General features: G+C 38.6%; 2 protein-coding genes and 1 pseudogene across 3 annotated transcripts; all 3 read right to left on the bottom strand.

Annotated features, from left to right (window-relative positions):
* Window positions 1–911: 911 nt before the first annotated feature.
* Window positions 912–7,039, bottom strand: LOC103932207 (phosphoenolpyruvate carboxylase, housekeeping isozyme). Its single transcript, XM_009341762.3, has 11 exons — window positions 6,878–7,039; window positions 6,366–6,564; window positions 5,331–5,722; window positions 5,116–5,200; window positions 4,599–4,821; window positions 4,375–4,478; window positions 4,140–4,230; window positions 3,260–3,414; window positions 2,141–3,139; window positions 1,666–2,052; window positions 912–1,488 (listed from the first exon to the last, which is right to left on the bottom strand). Exons 2-11 carry the CDS (start codon window positions 6,531–6,533, stop codon window positions 1,192–1,194), a joined length of 2,901 nt encoding a protein of 966 aa, XP_009340037.1. The 5' UTR covers window positions 6,534–6,564; window positions 6,878–7,039; the 3' UTR covers window positions 912–1,191.
* Window positions 7,040–17,328: 10,289 nt separating this feature from the next.
* Window positions 17,329–19,883, bottom strand: LOC103932198 (protein trichome birefringence-like 41). Of its 2 annotated transcripts, none has more exons than XM_048586723.1 (5): window positions 19,480–19,883; window positions 19,069–19,240; window positions 18,394–18,569; window positions 18,127–18,285; window positions 17,329–17,694 (listed from the first exon to the last, which is right to left on the bottom strand). In XM_048586723.1, the coding sequence occupies exons 1-5, from the start codon at window positions 19,767–19,769 to the stop codon at window positions 17,409–17,411; spliced, it is 1,083 nt and encodes a 360-aa protein (XP_048442680.1). In that variant the 5' UTR covers window positions 19,770–19,883; the 3' UTR covers window positions 17,329–17,408. The 2 variants fall into 2 exon arrangements, with proteins under 2 accessions (XP_048442680.1, XP_009340027.1); XM_009341752.3 differs by having other exon boundaries at window positions 17,329–17,700; window positions 19,480–19,879.
* Window positions 19,884–20,005: 122 nt separating this feature from the next.
* On the bottom strand, window positions 20,006–20,565 carry LOC103933232 (annotated as a pseudogene).
* Between the last annotated feature and the right edge of the window lie 6,446 nt (window positions 20,566–27,011).

A 27,011-nucleotide genomic window follows, 5' to 3' on the forward strand; every position in this document is an offset into this window, starting at 1 on the left:
CAAAACCTTTTTATTTTGATTTGTGTCAACTGCATCATCTTCGCTAACAGAAACTCATGCCAAGCATAAAACAACATCTTCCTCAAAGGTCCAATTATGAGAAATTAGAAGAATTGTAGGAGAAATTTGAGTTTTGTGTGGATGTTTAAACAAATACATAGGTATTTATAGAGTTTTTGGGTAAATTTTGAGTTAAATAAATTTTTTTTAATTATTTTAGCTGTTGGATTTAAATTTGGGCTGTTAGATCTTTTTTTTTTTTTTTTTTTTTTTTTTTTACCGTTAGATTTGATTATATTCGATCTCAGCTAATGGATTCAATGTATTTTAAAATAACATGTTTTTTTTTTTTAAAATGAAATTTGAATCTGGACCGTTGGATCAACCAACAGTCCTTAAATGATGGCCGTCGGATGTGGAAAAGAACCATTGGGCTTGGAGAAGTGGCCGACATGGCCCTGACAGTGGGCCCCCACGCTGTCGGGACGTGATTGCAAGCAGCCCACGTGGGGTGCGTCCGTGAGTGAGCGGGCCGAGACTGGGCCAATTTGATGCAAGTCCACGCGTGTTTGGGGGGAATTTGGCTTTTAGCCTAATGTTTTAGCTTGGGTTGGATGGTGTTTGGGGGGGGAAATTTAGCAAATAGCCTAGGTTTGGAGAAGGTCTTAGCATGGGTTGGGTTGGGTTGGATTGAGTTTGAGAGAGGAATAAAACCTAAAAAATATCATTTGGCCTAGGATTGGATTTAGTCTTAGGCGTGAGACATTTCTATCTGTTATTGTTCGCTTATGTATACATTCAGTAGATAATTTTAATTTTTATACAAGCGACATTTTACTTCTTTGCGTTTGTGTAAAAACAATCCTTGGAATTTAAAGTTCGAATTATTTGATGGTCAAGAAACCAAGCCATGAAACATGAAGCACATAAATGCCATTTTGCATTGAAACACAACAAAACAGTTCCACTCAGTGATTACTTAATTTTGTGCCAACAATAACAATGCTGGCACTAGTTATTCTGCACAGCAATCTGATCACAGAACTTAAACAAGTTCGCTCAAATATCTGGCCTTATGGTGGATGATTAAAAGGCATCATCCACTTTCGGGTAAATTTAACTCAGTTTTTTCGGGACACAACCCGTCTCTCGAAAGCAGAAAAACATAACGAAAAGAGCAGAAATACACGTTTAACCGGTGTTCTGTAAGCCGGCAGCAATACCCTTCATTGTCAAGATGAGGGTGTCCTCCAGACCAGGCGCGTACTCGCTTGTCGGGTTCAGCTTGACAAGTTCATTAGCCGGCTTGCTTGTTTCGTTGATTTCCTTTGAGATGTGTGGCCGCAATGTCACGTGAAAGTTTGGATCACGGATCCGTTTCAGTGTATATGCTTGGCAAACATTGAGGGTTGTGATGTATGAATCACGCAGGCGGAGTCTTTGCTTCAAGTGCGGGTCACCTTCGAGAAGATCCTTGTGTCCAGCAATCTACCAAGGGAAAAAGGCAAACGTCAATTTATTTCATGCAGTTTCAAATCACGACAAATGCTCCGAGAAAACTGATGAATTTCTTCATTGTTCGTTTGGTATACAACTATGAACTACTCAATGTTTTATGATGTACTCAAAATTTCATAGGTGTTCTCTCAAAGTCGAAGATTTTACCTGTAACAGAAAGTTCTTGGTTTCTTCATAGTTGGACCGTAATAGCTCTCCAAATGACCATAGGTCTTCCGAAACAAGGAGTTTATCATATAACGCAGCTATTCCGGGGTTTCCCTTGGCAAACACCATTTCAACCAAATCAATAGTGACCCTGAAGAAGGGCCATTGGTTGTACATCTCTTGCAGCATGTGAAGATTCTTAATGTCCTTCTTAATGACATGTCTGAAGGCTGCTCCGAAGCCTAACCACACTGGAAGATGGAACCTTGTTTGTGTCCAGGCGAAAATCCATGGGATTGCACGAAGGGACTCAATGCCTCCACTAGGCTTTCGCTTTGAGGGGCGACTGCCAATGTTCATCCGACCATACTCCAGCTCCGGTGTAGCCTGGATCACAAGTACGCAATGGTCATTACATCGAAAATAATCAGAGCAGAAAAACTATTGTAATTAAAGTAAAGTATCAAATGCTTACAAGACGGAAGTACTCGACAAATCGGGGTTCTTGGAAAACAATGGAACGATAGTCCTCTGTAGCTACAACAGCCATTTCGTCCATAAGTGCACGCCATTCCGGTTTTGGTGAAACTGGCGTATGCATTCCATGCTCTAATGTAGCAGCGGTGAAACGCTGGAGTGTTCTAAAACACAAGAGCTCCTCTCCAAACGACTGTTCAATAACTTCACCTTGGACAGTGACACGGAGTGAACCATGAATCGTATCTGGTGGTTGAGACAAAATGGCAAGATGGGTGGGCCCACCTCCCCTTCCAACAGTGCCACCACGACCATGGAACATAGTTAGCTTCACACCAAATTTCTTAGCAACGTTTATAAGCTCCTCCTGTGCCTTATATAACTGCCATGCTGCAGAGAAACGCCCAGCATCTTTGCCAGAATCTGAGTACCCAATCATGACTTCTTGCTTTCCATTGATTCGCTCTCTGTACCAATCAATTGAGAAAAGCCGAGCCAAAGCAGCAGGAGCAGCCTCCAGATCTGCAAGCTTCTCAAACAGTGGAACAACTCTCAGTGGTTTCTTCACATGGCATTCACGTTGCAGGAGCTCAACTGCAAGCACATCAGATGGAGCAGTCGCCATTGATATGATGTATGCTCCAAAGTTATCAGATGGAAGTTCTGATATCACATGTAATGTGTCCAAAACATCAGAAATTTCTTCCGTTTTTGGAAGGTCAGGGCCAAACAGTGGGCGCTTGCCACATAGTTCAGATAAAAGCCACTCCTGACGGCGTTCTTCAGACCACTCACGATAGGAACCAATTTCCAGATGCTTGGTGATGGCATCGATCACATCAGTATGCCTGTCAGATTCTTGCCTAATGTCGAGCTTCACAAGTGAAAGTCCAAAGGTGGACACTTGCCTTAAGAAATCAAGAAGTGATCCATCAGCAATTGCCCGGTCACCGCAAGAGCAGAGTGATCTGTAACAAAGTTCGAGAGGTTCCAAGAACTACACACAATTTAAATCACAGTTAGGCTTACAATCGATTAACCAAATGAGAATAAAGGGGCAATATATATTATGACACTGTATCTGATGGATCATACAATTACTTAAGAATGGCAGTACCTGCTCGACACTAATCAGTGTTGCCTCCTCTGGAATGTCAGAGTGTCCAGTGGCTAACAACTGACGAGAACGTTCACGTGTATGATAAAGCTTATCCCTTACATCACCGAGAATCACACGGTAGGGTTCATTTGGAGGAACTTGCTTCCAAAATTCTGAATTGAGAAACAAAGGCAATAAGTATCACAAGAAGCACAATGTTCGCCAAATTAGAAGGCATGAATGGAAAACCGTAAGTATTGGAGGGAAAACTTTGTGCTTGTTTTCTTGGTCTACAACAGTAGGTATTCCTTTGGGAAGCCTGAACAGTGAACAGGATGTAGATCCTTTAAATGGTATTCCTAAATATTAAAGGTCATCTGCCTTTATGGTTTACAAAAGCAAGTTCTCTAAATTGGATGCACTGAAGAATAAGACTGGAAAAAGTTTAACTATAACTGTAATCCAACATATGACTGCAATTCACATGCTATCTTCAAATACTGATGTAAACTTTAAGGCCGAATATACAAACCGATTTTCCTTTTTCTCCAGAGTATCTCAGCCAGTGAAACTAGATCTAAGGTTTGTTGCCATTGTGTTACTGCAGCAATTTATGGTTGTGGCGCTCTAAAATATTAGTATAAGCTTGTTTTATTAAGGCTTTACTTAGTGTAAAATTTTACTCGGACAGTACATTGTGCACCTGTTTATTAGTCAATATTTATGAAAAATGTTGGAAGAAGTATATTATAGCATGACGTGTAAGGTATACATCATTCAAGTTTCCTTAAATCCATCATGTAAACAGTTTCACTCTACTTCTCATTAAGAAAATGCAGCACAGGACGTAATTTTAAAAATCGTATCAAGGGACCAACCACAATAGAAGTATGATTACCTATGTAATGCTTTGCATCTCTCCTCGTGGATCTGTGAAGTACTACATCTGCACGAACACGGAGTTCATCATTGCACCGCCACATAGACAACTGCCAGAAAAGAAAAGAAATTAGCAAAATGCAGAGACTAACATAGTAAAGCAACAAACACCCCACTCAAACCAAAACCTAACAACCACTTCAATGAGTAAGCGAAACTCCTCAAACACAATTTCAAGATGCTTTTTCAGGTACCTCAAACATAAGATCCTCTATCTGAGAATAGTACAAGTTTGCAGCCATCATTCTAGCTAGTAGGCAAACATCCCTTGTTACCTCAGGAGTTACTCTTGGATTGCCTGCTCCCATGAAAGAAGATGTTAATCCAAATTAGTGAAAGATGCGCAGAAGCACACAAGCCAGCACATATATCATACATTCAAGATAGCACAATTCATGTTACTGAACAGGAGTCATACCATCACGATCACCACCCATCCAAGAAGAAAACTGAATAAGTGGGGCATTATGGGGAACACGTTCGTCAATCCCAATATTCTTCAAAGCTGTGTCAACACGACGTAGGAACTTTGGAACACCCTTCCAAATTGTTTCATGGAAATAGCTCATCCCTGCTCTCATCTCATCTTGTGGTGTGGGAGCTGTTCTTCGGATCTCATCCGTACGAAATGCAGCTTGGATCTACATAAATTGAAAACCCAACATGAAGGAGAATAGTTGACAACGGATTTCATTTCAAGCTCAAGCTCAAATTCTAAAGGACTTAGAATATCCTTCCGGATTGTCTCATGTAAACATAATATTTGGAAAATCTTGCCACTTTTGAATCTACCTGAATTTCAAATTGACGAAAATGCACTTTATGGGAGTCAAACATATTCTCAGAAATGCATATGTGGACAAAAGTCATTTTTTAATGCTCACGTCAATAAAATCAAGATATTGATAGTACACATGAATAAGTAAAATGGCTACCTCTCTCTGAAGTGCCTCATCAATCTCCTGCTTATCATCAGGAGTAATGTCTTTGGCGTACAACTGGGTTAAACAATTCCGAATCCTGAACAAATGTGAGTGTCCAAGAGAGAGAGAGCCATAAGAATCTAAGCCATAAATCTGCACGACACGAGTCTCTACAAACAAAAGTCAAAGATGCAGATTGTAGTAGTAGTAGTAGTTCAAGAGCACACCTTCCATGCTTCTGAAGTAAGGATCTACGAACTGATTGTGTAGGATGAGCAGTGAGGACCAGATCAACAGTCTGATTTTTAAGAGCATCAAAAACCTCTTGGGGAGACTTTTTGAGATCCCCCACAAGCCTCTTGAGAGTTTCTTCGATGTCTGATTCAGTCGTTGCGGAATTTTCATCAGCAAAGTCACCCTTTTTCAGCTTTTGTCGTCTGCGGTAAGCAATCTGGACCTCCTCAGCCAAGTTGGCCAAGCTAAGCATGTGGGCGAAGGATTTTGCAATAACAATAGAATCACCTGGGTCCAAACTTGTTAATACATTTCCAAGCTCTGAGAGCTTTTTTGGGTCATGCTTTCCTTCATACTCAGCAGAAAGCTCATAACACGCTTGAACCTGTACAAACATAAACGTCACAAATGACGTTAGTGTTCCATAATCGTGCAACTCATAACACTCACCACAATCAGTTTCGACTCAAAACTAACAACATTAATGACTCCTTTTGTCTTTTCTCCAATCCAAGCCACAACCGACTGAAGAGCTCAAACTCAAGCCACTGGGGATCTCTCATGAATCATTAAACAATCTACCAACAGCCTAAAAATTGTTGATTAAAATATCTAAATAGATTGTTAAATACAATACAAATTTCAAACTTCCACTAGCAAATTCAATTGCTTTGGATCATAGGCATTGACCAAATCAAACATCCCAAACTGAGCCTAGAAAACTATTGATTAAAATATCGTGAACAGAATTTGGGTTCCCATAAAATGAAGATTTCTATCGAAAACAGAGATTTGTACGTTCCTTAAAGGATCCCTAAATCCACTAAAATCAAAGGGTTCATACAAATTTGAAATGGGTTTTCAAATTCACACACAAAGTTCCATACTTTTAGCAATATAATATAAATGCAGCCAATTCTAATCACAAATTCAAGTGTTTTGCATCACGGGTACCAACCAAAATCAAGATTGAACATCACAAACCGATCAAAATCAATTTCACAGCTAATCGAACCCGAAAAACTCACCGTTTCCCTGAGATCCTCCCCATGTAAATCCTGAAGAATATCTAGAAACCGATCCAGAAGCAGAGCATCGTATTCCACCAGCTTGTCGTCCTCGCTCACTTTGGCCGGAACCAGAAGCCGAAGCTGCGCGTCAATGGACGCCATCTTCTCCAGATTCCTGTTAGCCATTGCTCCCCACAGATCCTCACTCTGTGGACAACTAACCCACCACAAAAAGTACAAAAATTCAGAACTTGAAAAATAATAAAAACCCCAAAAAAACTGAAAATTTGAACATATGAGCCTGAAATCTCGGATTGAATCGAAACACAATGGCACAAAATTCTGATCAGGACCCAGAAAACTAGAGCCTGAAAAATGTAGGAATCAACGGGCAGAAGCCACGTGCAGTGTGGAGATTGTGCATACCAAACACACCATTCATTGAGACCAAAGCTGGTTTTTTTATGACCCAGATAAGAATGATCGAGTATTTTGTTGTCGACAAATATAACAATAATAACATGGGGTACCTGAATCTGGGGAAGTTTGGATTTTCAGCAAGAAGACGAAGACGAAAAGTGGGATCAATGAACCAGGGAGAAAGAGTGAGAGCTGTGAGATCCCAAAGAAGGGGTGGGAGTGAGTATATATAGAAAGTGTCTGGGCCTGCGATTTCACGAGTTTGGTTTGTTTATTACCGCTCTCACCGTCGCTGACACGCTTCACCCTTCGGCATACTTGACTTCGCTTATTTACTATTCAACTGTTCATGTCCCCTCTCTCTCTCCTCTCTCCCTCTCTCACTTCGAAGTTGACCCCACTTAGGAGTGGCCGGTGTTGCGAGTGTGGAATATCCAATCAAAGATGCTGTAATTGTTTTCGTGGACAATTTGTGTACTTTCCATTGCGAGAATAGTTTTCAACGTCAATATATTGCTTTTCTGTAAAATTGAAAAAGTAGAAAAATGAATAGAAAAAAGGGTTTCTCATTTTCTTGAAATGACTTAATAAAAAATAGGAAAATATTTTTAACCCACTAAAATCGTTGCATCTCGTTCAATAGATTAAGCCTTGGTTTGGTACTGAGATGATTCTGAAAAAAACTAATATAAAAAAAAGCTGGGAGTTATTTTTGTATTTGGTAAACATTCAGCTTTAGCTTTTTTTCACAGTTCTGGGTGAAAAAAAGCCAAAAACAAGAAGCTGCAAAACCTAACTTTGAAAAACTTGCTTTTTTTCACATCTGTTTTACATAAAAGTTTACTAAACACTATAATACTGCTTTTTTTTTTCAAAAGCATTCCTACAAAAAAGTTTACCAAACATTCTACTGCTTTATTTCACAGCTGCTTATTCTCAAAGCACAGCAAAAACAGTTTTTTTTTCAAAGCACAGCAATACCAAACCAACCCTAAATCTTGGGGTTAGTTGTTAAAAACGGTGAGTTGTGGACTCATCGATATCTTATTTTTTATATAATATCTTTTGTTAAAAATATATATACATACATACGTATATATATATTTTATTCGATGTGGCAGTTTGGTACGTGTATTTTTTATTTTTTTTAAACTGATGTGGATCTCAAATGGGACGATGGTGCAAAGTAATGTAGACTGTCAAGTGAAACTATTTTAAAATAAACTATTCCGTGTGCATGTTATCGTGCAACATGAATTAGTTTAATTATTATTCTTTTATCATATTAGAGTCTAGCTTGTTCATCACAAACGAAAAATGGAAAACTACAAAAGGTGCTTGTTAATGCATATAAAATTAGAGTCACGATTTTAAAAATTTCCGTCTAACGCCGCTTAAGACTAGCCTAAGTGCTAGGTGGTTGGTCACTGTCTCGTTTAAACCTTAGGCTTTTGAAAATTAAGAAATAACGTCCATACCTCCTTTGGTATGTGCCTTGCCCACCTAAACCTACTTAGGCACTTGTCTAGGTCGTGACTCTTACTCAGACATAAAATCAATAACTTTTATTTTGGTTCAACAAATTGTAGGAGACTTGTTGAATACTTGGATGAACACTCATCATATGCTTATTCCTAATATTTTCAATATGTTATGATACATTAGTTTATATGTCATTTGATTTTGTAATTTGCATATCTCAATATGATTATGTATTTTTTATAAGTATAGATTTACTCAAATCCGCCTAATTCATCTAGGCCCCCTAACCGCTTAGGTGCTAGGCCCTAACTCATCGCCTGACATATTTTCAAAACGAAGAAGAATAAGGGCTTTTGACCAAATATCTGTCTACACTATTTATTAATAACATAACACTTTTTGTCAATAAAAAATCAATGAAAATGCTATTATCCCTTTCATACATAACTGAAAGAAAATATCATCAAAGAAAAAATTGTGAGCATTATTAAAATTACAAGTGATTACCCTCCAAATGCACAACCTTCCAAAATTGTTTCGTCATTGTTCATCACTTAAAATAAATCAAAATATAAGGGGCAATATTTAAAAAGTTTAACGTAGAACGCAGTGAATTGAAAGTAAATATACATTCTATCTGGAAACTTTTTTTCTCTTTTAACATAGATAAACCAGATGAGCCTCCACATTAGTCTATAGAAATACTTTTATATGAATGGGCTTAATATTCTACTCAATTGAACTGAATAAATAAGACAGTTTATAATAATATTGTCGACACATACGCATACAAGAGCATGCGCACAATGTCTGCTCAACTGAAAATTATTGTATTCATGTAATTTTGTATGATTATTCTATGAACGTATGCTTGCGCATGAGAGTCTCAACTGCATGCCATTTTTTTATTTGTGTGATGAATTGTGTTCAACAACATGATCCAAGTAATCAGGTTATGGGCACATCAATCGTGCACAATATCATGTGATTCGGTTTGGGATCATGCTTCCATCTTTACCATGTGGTTTGATGTTGGAACATCTTATAACATGTGAAGAGTGGTTCAGTTACCAACTCCAATTAATTTACTCCACTCATCATATATTGTTTTTGTACAAAATACCCATTTAGCATTACGTATCGTGAGTATATGAATTTCATATTGAGGAAAGAATTGATTTTGCATGTATGTTATAAGTAGTTGAGTTACTTTCTATGTTGCTATTTGATTTTATAGTGAAACCTCAATTTTATGCATGATATTTGAGCAATGTTGTCGACGTGTGAAGTCCAAATTACTTATTTAAGGTGACATTCACATGTTATGGAGCCCAAGTTACTACGTAAGAACAATACATAAACATTCAAGAAGTCATTTTACTTGACTAAAAATTATAAATTGACTTTTATATTGAAGCGACTGATTAAAGATAAAGAAAATTTTATGCAAATATATAAACTAATGATTTGTTTGCAAAGATTCATTATATTGGAAGAGTGAAATATTTACTTCAATAAACGTTTGCTCGATCGATATTGTCTTTATATTGTTCAAAAACCTCACAGTCTGTTTACTATGACTATTTCATTTTTATTTTGTATTTTTATGAGAAAAGAATTTAAAAAAAATGAGAAATAAAAAAGAGTGAAAAAAGAGATGATGGATGAAAAGTGAGAAAAAAAAAATGTGCACGAATGATACAAAAGTGAAAATTAAAAACAAAAAATTGAAAACAATTTTGAGTTGTTCCAATTACGTACCTCCATTCAGTTTGTCTCATACTTCTTATTCATTCCTCATTTGAATTTCCAATGTATTTTCTCTCTACCTAATGCTAAAGATAAAAACTAAAAATAAATTTGTTATTAGGGGGCTCTCATTTTTTGAAAATAAATCGTCAAACTTGTGACTTTTCGTAACTGCTAGATGCAAGCATTTCTAATAATCTCCAATCGTCGTTCTAAGAGTTTGACTTCTGGCAGTGCACGTCACTAGGTCCAGTCGATTGATAAGTTGCAGTTATGGCTTATAAAAGTGTGTGTTTAATCAATCAACTGCTTATCAACCACTCTTACTTGGTTGACAAGTTATCAAACACAAGTCCTTATATTCGCACCAAAAAATACGAGTGCTTATTTAATACTAACGAAAAAGAAAAATCAAAGCCGATAGTGAAGGCCAGTAGCCCCACCGTGATGGGAGCAAGCACGTTTGGTAGAACAAAAGTTGGAAATATGGACAGTAACACCGTGAATCTTGCAAGCTTTCATGGGGCATACCGCGTACGTCAACCCCGAACCCTTTGACACGAGAGTATTTAAGTGTGCCAGAAACACAGTAAGATACAACTAGTATTATAATAGAATTGATTAAAAACTTAAATAAAAAAAAATTCTAACCATTGTATTATTATACTTAATATATCGATCTGTGTTTTTGACACAAAACCCGACAATCCATGATGCCAGGTACTTAATTTGTTTTGGGGATGCCGTCTTATTCATTGGTTTTTGAGATTAAAGAACAAGAAATGTTAAAGTCATGCCATCGTTTTGTCAATTCAGCACATTCCATGGGATTTTGAAGATGCCATTAGAGAGTTTTAACTAAGCATTTTTGGAATTGTTCACTTTTAACGTTAAAGACATTTTTACTTTAAAAAGTCACTCATGGTACTATTCACTTACAGCACTTTGTTGTCATTTTAGTTAAACTCAAAGTTTTCAATTCATTTTCATTAGTTTTCTCTATATTTTATGCATCATTTAGCCTCAAAGTCGGTATACCACAAAGATAATTGTACAAATGTATAAAAAATTATGATGTATATATTTATTTCTAGCATTTCAACTATTAAGTCTCTGATTGTGAATTCCTGATTTTTATGTTATATTTTAATGCATTATTGGGATGATGGGATCAGCTTCTTTGACTTGAGAAGTAAGATGATAAGTTGCACCGTTTATTAAGAGTCACAAACTCACAAAATCATAGACAATCGCAGATTTAGGATTTAAACTTTAGGTACCAAGGTAAATATAAGTTTTTTAGATAGAAACACAGTGCGAAGTGCATAAAAAAAAATTCAGCTTATCATTAAGTATTTTGTTGAATGCTTTGTGGGTGTGTTGTCATCAATCAAACTATGTTGCATACATGTCAATAGATAGCGGCATATGACAAAGGAACCTGATAATTGATGTAGAGAAAATTTGTTGAGTATTGTTGATACAACCTGTCTAGACTAATATGCATTACATTAAATATTTAGTAAGCACAAAAAGAACCAGTACTAAACATTGGGAGGATCCTCAAAAGATCTTCGCAAATATATTTTTCAGACTTTAAATGATCCTAGGACGATCTTGATCCCTACTTCCATCCGCCTCTTAGTACCCCTATATCCATAATGCATGCATGTTTAAATAATGCATGAAGTTTTCCTTGATTGTATCTAGCAAGTTCAATACAAACATATGATAAGAGAGGCTAATCGGGTACCACATAAGCTTGTTTGATATGATTTGATGATGGAATAAGACTTTCTTTGAATTGAGAAACTTCTCGATTTTATTGTCGGTCTTCTTATAGAAGATAGTCTTTTTATGTAATTTGGTGCTCTTTTTTTATTTTTTGGGTTGAAATTCTCTTTGTACGCATGCTTCATAATGCTAATGAATATTGTACCATATTAAAAGAATGAGAGTATGGGTAGAAGTGATTACATACAAAGAACTAAGAATAAATTATATTTTACCACTTTAATTTTGGATCATCTAATAAACTCAAACCTTATCTTTTAAATATTGTCATACATCAACTTATAATTCATTGCAATTTCAGACATCCATTAATTTTTTTTTATCAATCTAACCGTTAAATGATGATGTGTCAGGCACAATAAAAATAAAATAGAGAAAATTACAATGTCATACATCAACTTACGAATTTGTTGCAATGTTAGACATTGTTTCGTTGTCTGCCAATTTGTCTATTAATGAACTATTGACATGATAGGCACGAGGCACACTCCCTTTCCAACTGGAACTCCACGATGCTGACTTGTCCACGGTGGAGTGTGGCTAATCTCATTCGCTAAATATATCCTTTTGCGCTAAACCTGCGGGTACAGATACTGACCCGGTTGTTGAACCGAGTAGCGCAGCCCCGTTTGTCCGTTGCTCAAATTCAGATTCACATTTGTATTTCTCTCTTTTTTCACCGCCGGTTGCTCCCCCTTGGGAATCATCTCTCTCAGATTTACATCGAACTCGTTGGCCAGCTTCGATTTCTCTAATGTGTCCAATCTTGGTTAGTTTGACTTATGGTAGTGTAGTGGTAGGTGATTGGTAAGTTGGAGTTATAGGGAGGTGGCTTTCGGCTTATTAAAGTGTGTTTTTTAATCAACTGCTTATCAGCCACGCTTATCTGGTTCAAGTTATCAAAACAAGTGCTTAAATCTTATATTCGCACCAAAAATTACGAGTGCTGATTCATTATTCACGAAAAAGAAAATTCAATGTCCGATGGTGATGACCAGTAGCCCAACCGTGATGTGAGCAAGCACGTTAAACAAAGTTGAAATTATGGACACTAACACCGTGAATCTTGCAAGCTTTCATGTGAGCAAGCATGTCAACCCTGAACCCTTGGACACGAAGATTTTTTCAGTATGTCGTAAACATGACTTAGTACATAAATATAATAATATAATTAGTTGATAACTTAATTTTTTTTTACCAATTATACTATTACGTTTAGTAGTATTTATCACACTCTGAAAAATTCTCCTTTTGACACACCCAACAATGCATGATGCAACTACTTAATTTGTTTTGGGGGATGCCGTCTTATTCATTGGTCTTTGTGATTAAAGAACAAGAAATGCTAAAGTCATGCCATCGTTTTGTCAATTAAGCAGATTCCATAGGATTTTCAAGATGCCACCGTCAATAAACCATATATTTTAACGCATTATTTAGCCTCGAAGTCGGTCTACCACACACATAAGTGTACAATAATGTGTAATAAATTATCCTTTTTTTTCATGTATATATTATTTCTAACATTTCAACTGTTTAAGTCTCTGTATTCCTGATTTTTAACGAAAGATTTTTCTATTACCATATTATATTGGGCATCAGCTTCTTTGACTTGGTAAGGTAAGGGATAGGTTGCATCGTTTTTAGAGTGTCACAAACTCGCAGATCACAGACAACTTGTCAACATCCCTATGTGCATAATGCATGCATGTTTAAAGGATAATGTTAGAGAGATTAAATTTTTTAAATTAAATTTGCAAATTAAATGATATAATTATTGATAATTGGATTATTACGTAAGCGTTGATTAACGTGCTTATTATCTATTGGTGACATTTCATTTTATTTGTAAATTTGATTTAAATTATTGGTCTTCCTAACATTACCCTTGTTTAAATTTTAGTATTCCTAACATTATCTAGTATTCCTTGATCCTACTCAATAAGTTCAATACAAACATATGGTAAGAGAGGCTTATACAGTAGCACATAGGCTTGCTCGATCGTTATGGTTTGGCAATGGAATAAGACTTCCTTCGGATTGACAAACTTCTCGATTTTATTGGTGGTCTTCTTATTGAAGATGGTCTTTTTACGTAATTTTTGGTGCGGGTGCTCTTTTTGATCTCTTAGTTCGGGTTAAAATTCTCCTTTTACCGGTATGCCCAAACAAAGCATGATATCTTCGGGTTTGCAGGTATGCTTCATAATGCTAATGAATATCGTGCCATATTTATAAAAAATGCGAGTGGGTGGAAGAGTGAATTACATACTAATGATCATATTACTCATTAATTTGATTATTACATAATATTGTGTTGTATTATATACTAAGGTTTTCAAAGACGTTAGACGCTAGTCAAGTGGTAGATTGGGGTTTAGCACCTGAGTGACTAGGTGGGGGTCTAGGCAGACGAAGCGGATTTAAGTAAACTTATTATACACCCTATCAATAAGTACTTGTTTATACTTAAAAAATACATAATTGTGTTAGGTTACATAAATTGAAAAATCGAATGACATATAGATTAGAAAGTATTAAAACATAATGAAAACACGAGAACCAAAATATAATGAGTGTTCATCCAAGTATTCAACAAGTCTTTTACAATTTATTAAAATAAAATAAAACACAAAATGAAAGTTACATATTTTTTGTCTAAGTTAGAGTTGTGATTTAAGTGGTGGGTGCCTAGGCGGGTCTAGCCGCCCTTTCTTAATTTTTAAACGCCTAAGGATTAATTGGGCGGTAACCCTAGCACCTGAGCGACGTTAAGCGGGGCCTAGATGGTGCCAGACGAAATTTTTTAGAATGTATTATGCTTTTATCTATCCGTTTTTGGTCATCGCAGATTGAAGGACACATCCAAAACGCATTAATATGGTGATGGCTTGTGGGAGTTTAATGTCATTTTGATTACGTTTCGAATTCGGCATGGGGATTTCCATATGGAATTCTAAGCTTTCCAATAGTCGTAATTGGCATGCTAAAAAGGATACTTGTCGATCGGGAGGAGCATGTATATAGCATATTTTACACGACGATGGTTGGTGGAGCTTCTCTTTAAGGTTGTGAAGGACGTCGTACTAGGGAAAATTAGACTAGTCAAATTATTCTTAGATTGATATGATATATGCTTTCTGAATCCCAACCATTAGATTTCAATACCTGAGATGCACAATTAATTATAAAACATATATACTTGAATAAAACAATGTTATTTAGGAAACATTGACATACTGTGAATTCGGACCATTATTGTTAACAGGTGGGCTATTTGTGATGTTGATTTTGTTTGAGTTACAGATTTACTGTGTGGTAATTTGAGTATGATGATTACTGTCGAATTCTCTTATATGAGTGGATTACTATTTGAAGGTTAATTATTAATTAGTGCTCCTCTAGATGATGATATATTATTTGCTCCAGTACAAATTCCAGGTATTCTCTAGTCAGTTAATTTGAGTGATTAAAATTTGAGTCATACTCTCTCTCTGTTTCCCTACTCCCAATTAGTGTAGATTAGAGAAATCTGATGATCTACTGAGGAGAGATTGTTCAATGTGTCTATATTTCAAACGCATACGTCATATGTCATTATATGAGTAGAAAGACACTTGAAAGAAGAACATATCTCTACTTGTGTAATAATATATGATGTGTCGCCTTATTTTCCGACTCCACTAAAAAATATCTCTTTACTCACAGAATATAAAGAAGTGGTTCAAGGGAAAAATGGATTGGCCCGTCCAATAAGCTGATTTTCTAAATTTGAATTTGGGTGTGTCATACAATACTAAAACAAAGAGGCCCAATTAGTGAATTCAATGTTAAAAAAGAAACCCAAGGGTAATTAAACCCACCTAGTCAACAGTCGACACACACAAGCCCCCACCCCCTCTCAAAGTGCATTTTTACTTACAAAGATGAAAAATCGGAATTATTTTAATTTGAGTTTTTTTTTTTTTTTGGGTGGTTATTAAAATACGAGTATAAGAATCATTTTACTTGACTTTTTTATGTTGTTATTTTCAAATGTTGTCATAATCTTAAAGGAAAAAAAAAGGAAGCCTTTATTATTCCTGTGCTATTGGACTTGCATTTGTAATAGAATCCCGTTCCTTCTTATATGCTTTAACGGCATAAACAACGGCTTGAGATTTGAGTTCATTTTAATTGATCATAGGTTGTCTAATTCAGCCCACCAAACGGGCTTTAAGGGTTTTATATTCCTTGACTTTTCCATGCAACTCTCTATTTTCAAGTTTTTAGTGGATGTGCAAACCAACTCTCATAAGGGTTAGAAGAATGCAATTTGAGGTAATCCAATTTAAACTGTTTGATTGCATTCGATCAAGTAGCATCGTAGAAGACAATTTTGTGTTTTGATTACATTTATTTTGTTTTTTTTTCTTTTCTCTTTTTGTAGTTTTCATTGTTCTAAGTCAGGATATACTAAAAGATATTTTGATTAATAACCATAAAAATTTAGGTAGTGCAGTTGAGGACTTTGAATCTATAAGCTCCTCACCTCGGGCCTCAAAAATCATAAGGTCAGCTATGCAAATCAATAGTAAGAGTACCAAGTAACATATTCATAATGAACTATCAATTTATTAATATAATTTGGCTAATCAAACAGTCTTGAACTCGAATAATTTTTTTATAGGGATGATCTTCGAATGAAGATTAAAAAAAATTGAACAATTTCGATTATAAAATTTATACAGTAATGATACACTATTCAGAAACGATGGAATATGTGCATTCCGATTAAAGGAAGCCGGTATAATGCTTGCATGCATGTTTCAAGCTCGGAAATGCGCGCATGGATAGACTACTGTCATGTGTTTATGTGTTTCCAAACGGCAAGAGAGCCATTGCCATTTTATGAGAAAATGGAGAGAGAAGAAAATACATCAATGTTACCTTGGCAGTACAGAATTAGGGTCTGCAAGCCGCCATCTATAGACATTTCTGGCCGTCCATTTTTCAGACAGTCAAACTCTTTATGAATAAAAAGGGCAGCTCGATGTGTCATAGAGTGGATAGGTATAATCATAGACCCTAAACTCCCTTCTTTACAAATCGCAGCTGGTGATAACTACTTTTGCACAGAAAATGTACTTGGCCTTCATGAAGGCATACAATTATTAGAACATAAGCAAATAAGCCAACCCCAAGCAACATATTTCCCCTAGGTAATTATTGGCAGAGAAATTAAGAGATGAATGAACATGCTAAATCAAGCCGCCTGGGAAATAAACTTGACACATATTCTTCCTTGGCTATTTTCTTTTACCTTTTCTTGTGGAGTAATTTCTTTCATGATGATGAATATTTATGTTCATTTGAGGAACCTCCTAATTTTATTCTTCTTTGTTTCTTATTCCTATTAGCCAAAGCGAATTTTAGCCACCAAAAGCAGTTAGAAATCTTCGAAGATTTGTTCGAGTCTAAAACATTTAAGCTCAAGCATGATTTTCCATATCAAATTAAAATCTTTTAACTTGATCCACACTTCAACAACGAGTTGTAAAATTCTGAATATTGTTTCTTAAAAATAATATTATTTCTTTGTAAGAAGTTGTCAAATCTCCATCCTTTTGATGGTATTCAAAGAAAAAAATTGTAGAGAATCTCATTCCAAGTATCTGGGACTCCACAGAGACACCAATGAGTACAGTCCATTCCCGTGCGGCCTCCCAACCCATAAATTGAAGGATGCCCATCTTTACGCAGGAGCGAGAGGTTTGTTATATCTAGCAATGTTACTGGTTTTTGGATAGTGCTTAACACATTCTTCAGCACGCCCAAAGCTGGTGGCGAAGCTCCTGGATAGGGCCCAAGCGAAGGTTCCTTCTGCCCGACACAACTTTTTGCACTTGGTTCATGCCATTCACTGCCACTAAAATCAAAAATAAGAAAAGAAAGGAAGAGACTATAAATTTGATTGATGTAATTGGAACAAAACAAACTCTATAGACAAGTCTTCACAACAAATTATTCGAAATTCATAACGACAGTCATTCACGTGTATGTAGATAGTTATCATTTATTTATTTGCACGCACGTGTTAATTTTTTTTGTACATCCAGGATTGGCAAACACTCATGATGACATCCAATAAAAAAAATGTTGAATTTGATTCATGAAGTTGACATTTTAAAAAGGTCATTCAACACTTTTCCTTAATTTATAAAACCATAAGAAAGAAATTGCACTATAAAGAGTGTTGTGAAAATAAGATGATTTTCGTGGAATACTAATAACGGTTTCTCTTAATTTAAAATCCAATGCTGATTAGTTTAGATTAGTTATATAAAAAACTTACTTGTAATGAGAGGGAGAAATTCCTTGGAAGAAAACCCTAGACTTTGCTGGATCAATGTTTGAATCCACCCATCCAGCCCAAGTCTCGAGCGCCTTCTGAAAAGCAAGCATGCGGTCAATGTCTTTGCTGGTCAGGCCTCCTACTTCAACATAATCCCATCTGGAAAATTATAATAGTTAATTATGTATTCACATTCCAACTCCAATTAAAGTCTAACTAAAAGAAAACCAAATATTTTGTAGTAAATATAGTTTTAGGCAGGCTTACGGTTGAGAGGGTCCTCTGCGATTCCACCAATGCCAAGTGTTAAAGATGAGCATGTCAATATCCTTCCATAAGTTGCCTCCCACAATTGAATCAAGCTTCAAGACCCTCCCAATCTTTTCTTTTACAATATCTACTAGATACATATTACTGTCTAGCATCACTCTAATTCCATAATCCTGCAAGCATTGATAAAGATCCCAAAAGAAAATTGAGAAAGAATCACATGCTTCGTGTTTGGTAGGATCATGACAAAAGTTCTTGTCAACTAGTTTGTCCAAGGGAGCTGAAATGTCAAACTAAATTTCACGAGACTAAATAAGCCCCATGGATGGACCCACTTAAGTTACCAAATGAAGCCGAAGAAAAAAGTCTATAAACTTTTAGGATTGATGCATTGCACTCACCTTACCACATTTATGTGTGATTTGACTTCTCTTGATATTTAAGTTGGTTATCAACTAAACAGACAATAACATTTTATTGCTAAAGGTTTAATCATATTATACGTTACTAAGCTGTTAATTTTGACTACTTATACAAACACAAATGTATGTGAAAGTTTTGATCAATTCATATCTTGACTTGATAACAACATATGTGAAACTATATGACAATAGAATTATTCTCATGACAAACAAGAAACAATACCCATAACAAAATGTAGATTAGACGAACCGTGAATTCGAAGATAGATACAGTATCTACTCTTGTCACATTATACGTAGCAGTTGGTACAACAGAGTAAAGTAAGCATGTCAAGGATTGCCATTGATTTCGGCTCAATGAATCTCCAACGAAAATGATTTTCTTCCCTCTAAATCTTTCGAAGAAGTCAAGTGCGTCAAATCTGAATATCAAAGTTGTCAAAAAACTTTAAGTTGGGTTTCCATAGGATAAACCATCTATCATTCAGGTAATACATGTAAATGCTAGATTAATAATGTTTTTCTTCTTCCAGTAGGCTGCAGGTTTAATGCATATAGATTTAGCATTGTTTTCGTTCGAGCAGTACAATTGGTTCTGGCCAAATACTTTTCTGCCGATTCTAATTTTACAGAAACCAGAGAGATAGAGAGATTGGTGCACCTTGCTAAATCACAGTCAAGTGGTTGCCATCTGTATTTGGTGTGAATCTGATCGGGACGGCCATTCTTTTGGCAGCTAAACTCGCGCTCAATGAAGGGGCATGAGGAAGGATCGTAGAGCGGGTAGGACTGGTCCAGAACCCATCTACCTTTGAAGAAATCGCACGACGATGATGACTCATCACCTCTTGCACGTACTACTACTTGGTAATCACAAACAAGAAGGAGGAGGAGGAGGAGGAGAGCAGCTATACTACTAACACAAAAACTACTACGAACCCAGTAATCCATGAATCCTTTGTGTGTGTGAGAGAGAGAGAGAGAGAGAGAGAGAGAGGTTTACAAGAAATGATATGGGACTACAAACTCTTCTCTTAATCTTCTCTTTTTATCTTATAGCTAGCTAGCTACTATATTTATAAGTCTTCTCTGAAATATACGTGAGAGAGGATGGAAATTAAGTCGGCAATTTATTTATCTTTTAGTTTTCTCCTCACATGAATAGACCTAAATACCCTCAAAATTCAAAATCATTTACATAGAAGTGCTTCATGAGAATTCTTAGGACCTCTGAGGAGAACCCCGTTCTGACCCAATGGTGCTCTCAAAGCAAGCTAAACAAATGTCAAGCACTCTACTACTGCTGCAGTCTCAGTGAAAATCAGCGTTGTAACCTTCAATTGCAGAACTTCATAAATACTAATGTCATCGATGATAGTCCCCACAACCACAACAATCTTGTTGTCCTTTCCCTGCATATACTTAATCAACCTCGAGAGAGAAAGGGTGCCTTGTTGACTTTACTCATGAACAAACATTTAAGAATGACTGCATTCAACTTGCTTCTAGTCCTCCGGACAAGAAAACGGTACAGCTTGGCAAGAAGCTTGAGATAGATATCATCGGACTTGGGCACAATGCACTTCATCTTCTTGCTTTTACCTCCTGCCACGAGATCAATCTCCATTGTTGCTGCAGGTGTTGAAGTTCGGTTGCTCGAGATGCTGCTTCGAAAGCGTTGGGCCTTTATCTGGCCAATTCATTGATCAAATATGGGATCCTGTACTGCCATATGGTTAAGTCAACGATGAAGATAGTAGGAGAAAAAGTGATTCCCCCTCATAGTCTTGTACCCATGAGAAAGGCTTTTAATGGTACCTTCATTGTTGGTAGCAACTTTTGTTACTGGTGGTTATGACAAGGAAGTTGGGAACGATGATGTGGCTAAGGGTTGTGTAGATCTTATTGCTTATGATCTTTGGTTCTTGGCTAACCCAGACTTTTTAACTTTACGTTTATTTTGTTTTAATTCTAAGGGTATTTAAGTTTATTTAAGTGGATTTTCTGTTATTTTTGAAAGATTTTATAAAAAATGATATTTATGAAATTGAGTGTTAAATTTTGACTCTTATCGATAAGAACTCTAAATAAGAATAAATAAATAAATAACAGCTTTAAAAAAAAAGATGAGTAGAAAGTATTGTCCTTTATTTTTGGTCATTATCTTTTGGTGTTAGAGCGTTTCCTATGCTAATTGGTAACACAGTAAATGTGTTGCCAATTTTAGTTAAGAAAAATCTTGCTTTGCCTTATATATTAGCAATATTGTGGAGCTTAAAATAATTCCAAAAATTCTAGAGGCAACATATGGACTTTTATTCAAGAATGACAAAATTGCCCTTAATAAATGGGCAGGCTTCTCAGATGCACCCACGCGCAGCTCACATCCCTGAAAGATTCAGCAGCTGAACACAACTGCCCACAGCTTACCAGCCCTTGGTAAGGAATTAAAGATAAGGAGTAATTATCCAAATCCTATCTTTAATACATTCCTAATTGAAGATTGACTCCAATCAAGTAAGTAATCCTAATTTAATTCAATTAAGGATTATTACCCTATTATCTCAAGATATTATCTGCTATTAAATATCTTGGGAATATTTAGAGAATATTTATCGATTAAACCCTATATGGCCGGCTCTAACCCTATAAATACCCCACATTCTACCAAATTAAAAAGGCTCTTGCAACCCTAAAAAGTCTTAAACACTTTACTCTCTCAGAGAAACTAACTTAGGCATCAGAGATCTGTTGACCTAACCCCCCCACCTCGTGGGCGCATGAGGCTTAGGTTTTCGATCAAAGGTGTTGATTATTTTGCAAGTGCATTTTCGTCAAGATTGAAGACGGCGGAAATTTGCATCAAAAAATTGGTGTTTTCATTGAGAGCTGATTCAAAATACTCAAAGAAGCCTTTCGCATTAGTTTCTTGAATTTTCTGTTACGTTGAATTTCTCACACATCGTATCGATTAATTTTTGCTAGAAAAGTTTCTTGATCAATCCTTGGAGAAAGGATACAATGGTAGGAAATTTAGAAACTACGACGAATGGAACCCCATACGTGGAAAGATTTGGACCGGATAGTAGAGACGAGGACATAGCCTGTGACATCCCACATCGCCCAGGGGTGATCCTTATATGTATATTCACATCCTTACCTAGCACGAGGCCTTTTGGGAGCTCACTGGCTTCGGGTTCCGTAGGAACTCCGAAGTTAAGCGAGTAGCGCGCGAGAGCATTCCCAGGATGGGTGACCCATCGGGAAGTTCTCGTGTGAGTTCCCAGAAACAAAACCGTGAGGGCGTGGTCGGGGCCCAAAGCGGACAATATCGTGCTACGGTGGTGGAGTCGGGCCCGGGAAGTCGTCCCGCCCGGGCCGGGATGTGACAATTTGGTATCAGAGCCTAACCCTGGTCGCGTGTGTGCCGACGAGGACGTCGGGCCCCTAAGGGGGGTGGATTGTGACATCCCACATCGCCCAGGGGTGATCCTTATATGTATATTCACATCCTTACCTAGCACGAGGCCTTTTGGGAGCTCACTGGCTTCGGATTCCGTAGGAACTCCGAAGTTAAGCGAGTAGCGCGTGAGAGCATTCCCAGGATGGGTGACCCATCGGGAAGTTCTCGTGTGAGTTCCTAGAAACAAAATCGTGAGGGCGTGGTCGGGGCCCAAAGCGAACAATATCGTGCTACGGTGGTGGAGCGGGCCCGGGAAGTGATCCGCCCCGGGCCGGGATGTGACATAGCCCCACGACAAAGATCCTCAAGGCTCAACGCGACGGCAGGAGGAGCCCTACTGCTATGGAGCACCACCTTTGCCATGACCCAGCAACTGCGACAAGGACACCAGGCCACGACACCACTCCTACCAAACCCTAAGCAGGAGGCCCTGGTCCACTTCCAAACTCCTGGACAGGAGGCCCCAAACTTGGCAGCTGCCACAACAAGCCCTGGGCAGAAAGCCCAGCTCAATGTAGCAACAGGCATTGTTGCACAGCAGGCCAGAACCCAAGCCCAGAATTCGGCAACTGTTGCTAGCCAAGCAACTTAGTGAGCTCAAGCCCAAGCCACTCAGCCAACAGGCCAAGATGTGGCAGCTCAACGACCAGGAGGGCCCACGGCCATGCAGAACTAAGGCGAGCAGGCGCTGATCCAACGCACTCCATGGCTCGCTCCGACGACCTGACCTACGACCCAACTTATTCTGAGGCCACCTCCAGCGGTCTAGATTCCGACCACAGGTCTTACGATCGACTCAGGGTTACTTACACCCCATTTTCTGCAGGACTGCTCGCTCTGGGCTCAAGCTTTGTACCTGCAGTTCACTATACTTCCACCACGCATGGAGACACCTATTATCCAGACTCTTCCAATCCAAATGGCGAGCACCACCTGCCTCAGAAGGTCGCTAATTTGACGAACGCCCTCGCACAATAGACCACCTTGGTGAGCCAACTCTTCGAGCGCATTAAGATGCAGCATGCCCTAGATGAGGTGTCCAGAAGCAGGACAAGGGCGGAAGAACGTAACTCATTCCAACGACGTCCCGTCAAATAGCTGCTCAGCCCGTCATGAACCGAGCATTCAGATAGTGTACACTCTCTTTTAGGCCCTCGGGGAAATGTCTTCTCCCACCTAGATGCGCATAGAAGCGTTCATTCTCGACTTGGCTCACTAGTCAGTGTGCATTTGAGGTTGGGTCCACACTTCGACGAGCACTCAAGACCTTCCAGGAGAAGCGTCCACATGAGGCTAGGCCCATAAAGATATTATTCTATGAGACAATGGAGTAGGCAACTGCATAATGCACAGAGAAGAGCACATGAACAGTCCAGCTCAAGTTCTACTAGTAACCCCCACCAAGCGCGAGGACGAGCAGCACAGCTAGAACCACGTGAACCGCGACCACAGTATAGACGAGCAGGACATGCCGAAGAGCAACATGGACCAGCAGGTCAGCACCGAGGGTAGCTGGAGGCTCCATCGCCCCACCAGGCGCAAATCCAGAAGGAAGTACAAAGACTCGTAGCAGAGCAGCTATGCGGATTCCAGTGCATTGACACTACCGATGATGCTCTCTGTAGAGACGTGGCCAACCTGAGTAGGTCACCCTTTATAGACGAGATCGAGAGGACGGAGCCACCGTGGAAGTTCAACCCTCCACATTTCATCTAGTTTAGGGGAGATGAAGATCTGGACAAACACTTGATGCACTACCAAAGTGCCACGACGTTACAAGGCGAGGCGCAAGACTGATTCCACACCCTACCTCCATGTTCAATCTGGAACTTCGATGAACTTTCCTTGGTTTTCATGAAGGAATATTCATCTTACCGCTCGATTAAGAAGAGGTTTGACCATCTTTTCAGTATGAAAAAGGATTCGAAGAAGTCACTCCGCACCTATGTCAAGAGATTCAAGGTGGAAAAGGAAAAGATCGTTAGATGCGATGATATCATCGTATGTTTAACTTTTCGAAAAAGACTCCTAACAGATCACTTACTTTTTGGAGAATTGATTATGGACGAGAACTTGTCCCTGGCAAACTCTTATGCTTTGGCAAAAAAGCACTCCCTCTGGGATGAAGAAAATCGCTCCCAAAAGCTGCTTAAGTAGCTGCGCAAAGACGCAGAATCGACTCAAAAGAAGGTGATTAACAAACTGCTCGATAACAAAAGCAAGCCAGGTGACAAATGCAGGGACCAGACCCTAGCCAAAGGGGCCGCAGCACCTAAGACGTACACCAGGTTCTCAGTCCCAGATAGCCAGATCTTTCGTGACCTCAAGGATAAGCCATGGTTCAAGCCGCCGCCACCTTTAAAAGGCAACATCTCTAAGATGGCCAAACTAAATACTGCGTATTCCACAGAGGTCCTGGACACACAACCAATGATTGCACTACATGGAGAAGGTACTTTGAGCGACTAGTGAAGGAAGGCAAGTACGACCAGTATGTAGACATACCAACTGCCCGACTAAGGTGAGAAGCAGATGCCGATGCCAAACCCCCAAATAAGACAATCCGAATCAACATAATCTTTGCCGAATTCGAGCATCTATGGGCCACCAATAACTCCAACAAGAGGAAGATCCAGTAGGTGAGATTGGTCAATCAGGTTCAAGCTATAGATGCTGTACCTGGACCAATCGTCGGCTTCACCAAGTAGGATGCTGAGGGAGTAAACTTTCCCCACGACGACGCCCTGGTGATTTCTATACAACTGGCCAATGCCATTGTTCACAGAGTCATGGTAGACAACGGCAGCTCAGTCAACTTCCTACAACTGTCAGTCATCTAGAAGATGGACCTAGAAAGCACGATCCAATGCAAAACAGAGGTTTTGACCAATTCAACGGACTCACCTCAACTGCTATTGGCACTATCACACTTAATGTAACCAGCCTACCGGTTGTTTCATTACAGACCTTCATGATTGTAAGCGATCCATCTCCCTATAGTGGGATATTGGGTCGACTATGGCTAGTGAAGATTGGAGTTGTAACCTCGATCGAGTACCAGAAAATTCGATTTTGCATCCCGGGAGGAACAGTCGGAGAAATCAAAGGTGACCAAGCCATGTCCAGGTGATGCACTGTACAAGTTCTTAATGAGTCGAATAATAAGTCTTTCGCCCCAGCAGTGGCACCTGAAGTGCAAAAAAATGACTCCACCTCATCCAAATAACAATTATAACAGAAAGGTTAAGAAGAAGGCGTCAAGGTTGACAATGCCCTGGAAGATGAATCAGGATGGAAACCTGAAGAAGATGCCGAGGACATGACCCCACCAACAGGAAAAGATGGCTAAAATCGGCTCACATTTGAGCTCAGCAGAGAAGGAAAAACTCATGGCTTTCTTTAAGGAAAATCGCGATGTCTTCGCATGGTCACCCTCTGACGTGCCCAACATTGATCCAGCGATAGCTTGTCACAAGCTGCACCCGAGCGAGTAGCAATTATTGAGGCGGAGATCAACAAGTTACTAAAGGCTGGATTTATTGAGGAAGTGACACACTCAGCATGGCTGGCTAACGTCGTGCAAGTAATGAAAAATGAAAAGGGCAAATAGAGAGTATGCATGGATTACATCGACCTCAACAAGGCATGCCTTAAAGATAACTATCCGGTTTCCCGAATCAACCTGCTTGTTGACTCAACATCCGGGAACCAGTTGCATAGCTTCTTGGATGTATACTCAGGCTACAACCAGATTACCATGCATAAGCCTGATAAAGAAAAGACCGCATTTGTGATCGAGCGAGACACATACTGCTATAAGGTCATTCCCTTTGGCCTGAAGAATGTAGGAGCAACCTACTAGTAAACATAATGTTTAAGAAGCAGAACAGAGTCACCATGGAAGTCTACGTCGACGACATCATAGTGAAGGGCAAGCAGCGGTCAGACCATATTTGCAACTTGGCAGAAACTTTTGCTATTCTCCGAGAATACAACATGAAGCTCAAACCAACCAAGTGCACATTTGGCATCTCCTCAGGCCGATTCTTAGGGTACATTGTAACCCAACGAGGAATCAAGGCTCATCCAAGGCAGATCAAAGCGACCTTGGACATGAAATTGCCCACAACTCTGAAAGAGATCCAAGGTCTGACCGAACGAGCAACCGTACTCAATCGCTTCCTTTCGCGATCTACTAACTGATGTAAACCTTTCTTCAAGGCAATCAAAAAGGTGCATAATGACAAGTGGGATGATGAGTGCGATAAAGCATTTCAGAACCTGAAGCAATACTTGACATTACCTCTACTACTATCCAAATTGGAAGCAGCGGAGAACCTATACATCTATCTAACAGTATCAGAAGTAACAGTGAGCTCTGCCCTCATACAAGAAGAGCTGGGGGCCCAATTGCCTGTATTCTACACATCCAAAGCTCTTCTCGATACGGAAACCAGATACCCGAAGATTGAAAAACTAATTTTGGCATTAGTTGTTGCAGCTCGAAAGCTCAGACTCTATTTTTAAGGGCATATGGTCATCGTTATGACCCAGTACCCATTTCGATCAGTCTTGCACAGCCTAGACGCTTCTCAACGAGTCATGAAGTGGGTGTTGGAACTTGGTCAATATGGCCTAGCATACTAACCCCGCACGGCAATAAAAACCCAGACATTGGCGGACTTTATAGCAGAATTCACCCCAAGCTTGAAAGATGCAGCAACACAGCT

Source organism: the organism of the source record quoted next, unplaced genomic scaffold, assembly GCF_019419815.1.
Source record: "Pyrus x bretschneideri cultivar Hongxiangsu unplaced genomic scaffold, Pyrus_bretschneideri_v1 Contig25, whole genome shotgun sequence".
NCBI classification, from domain to species: Eukaryota; Viridiplantae; Streptophyta; class Magnoliopsida; order Rosales; family Rosaceae; genus Pyrus; species Pyrus x bretschneideri.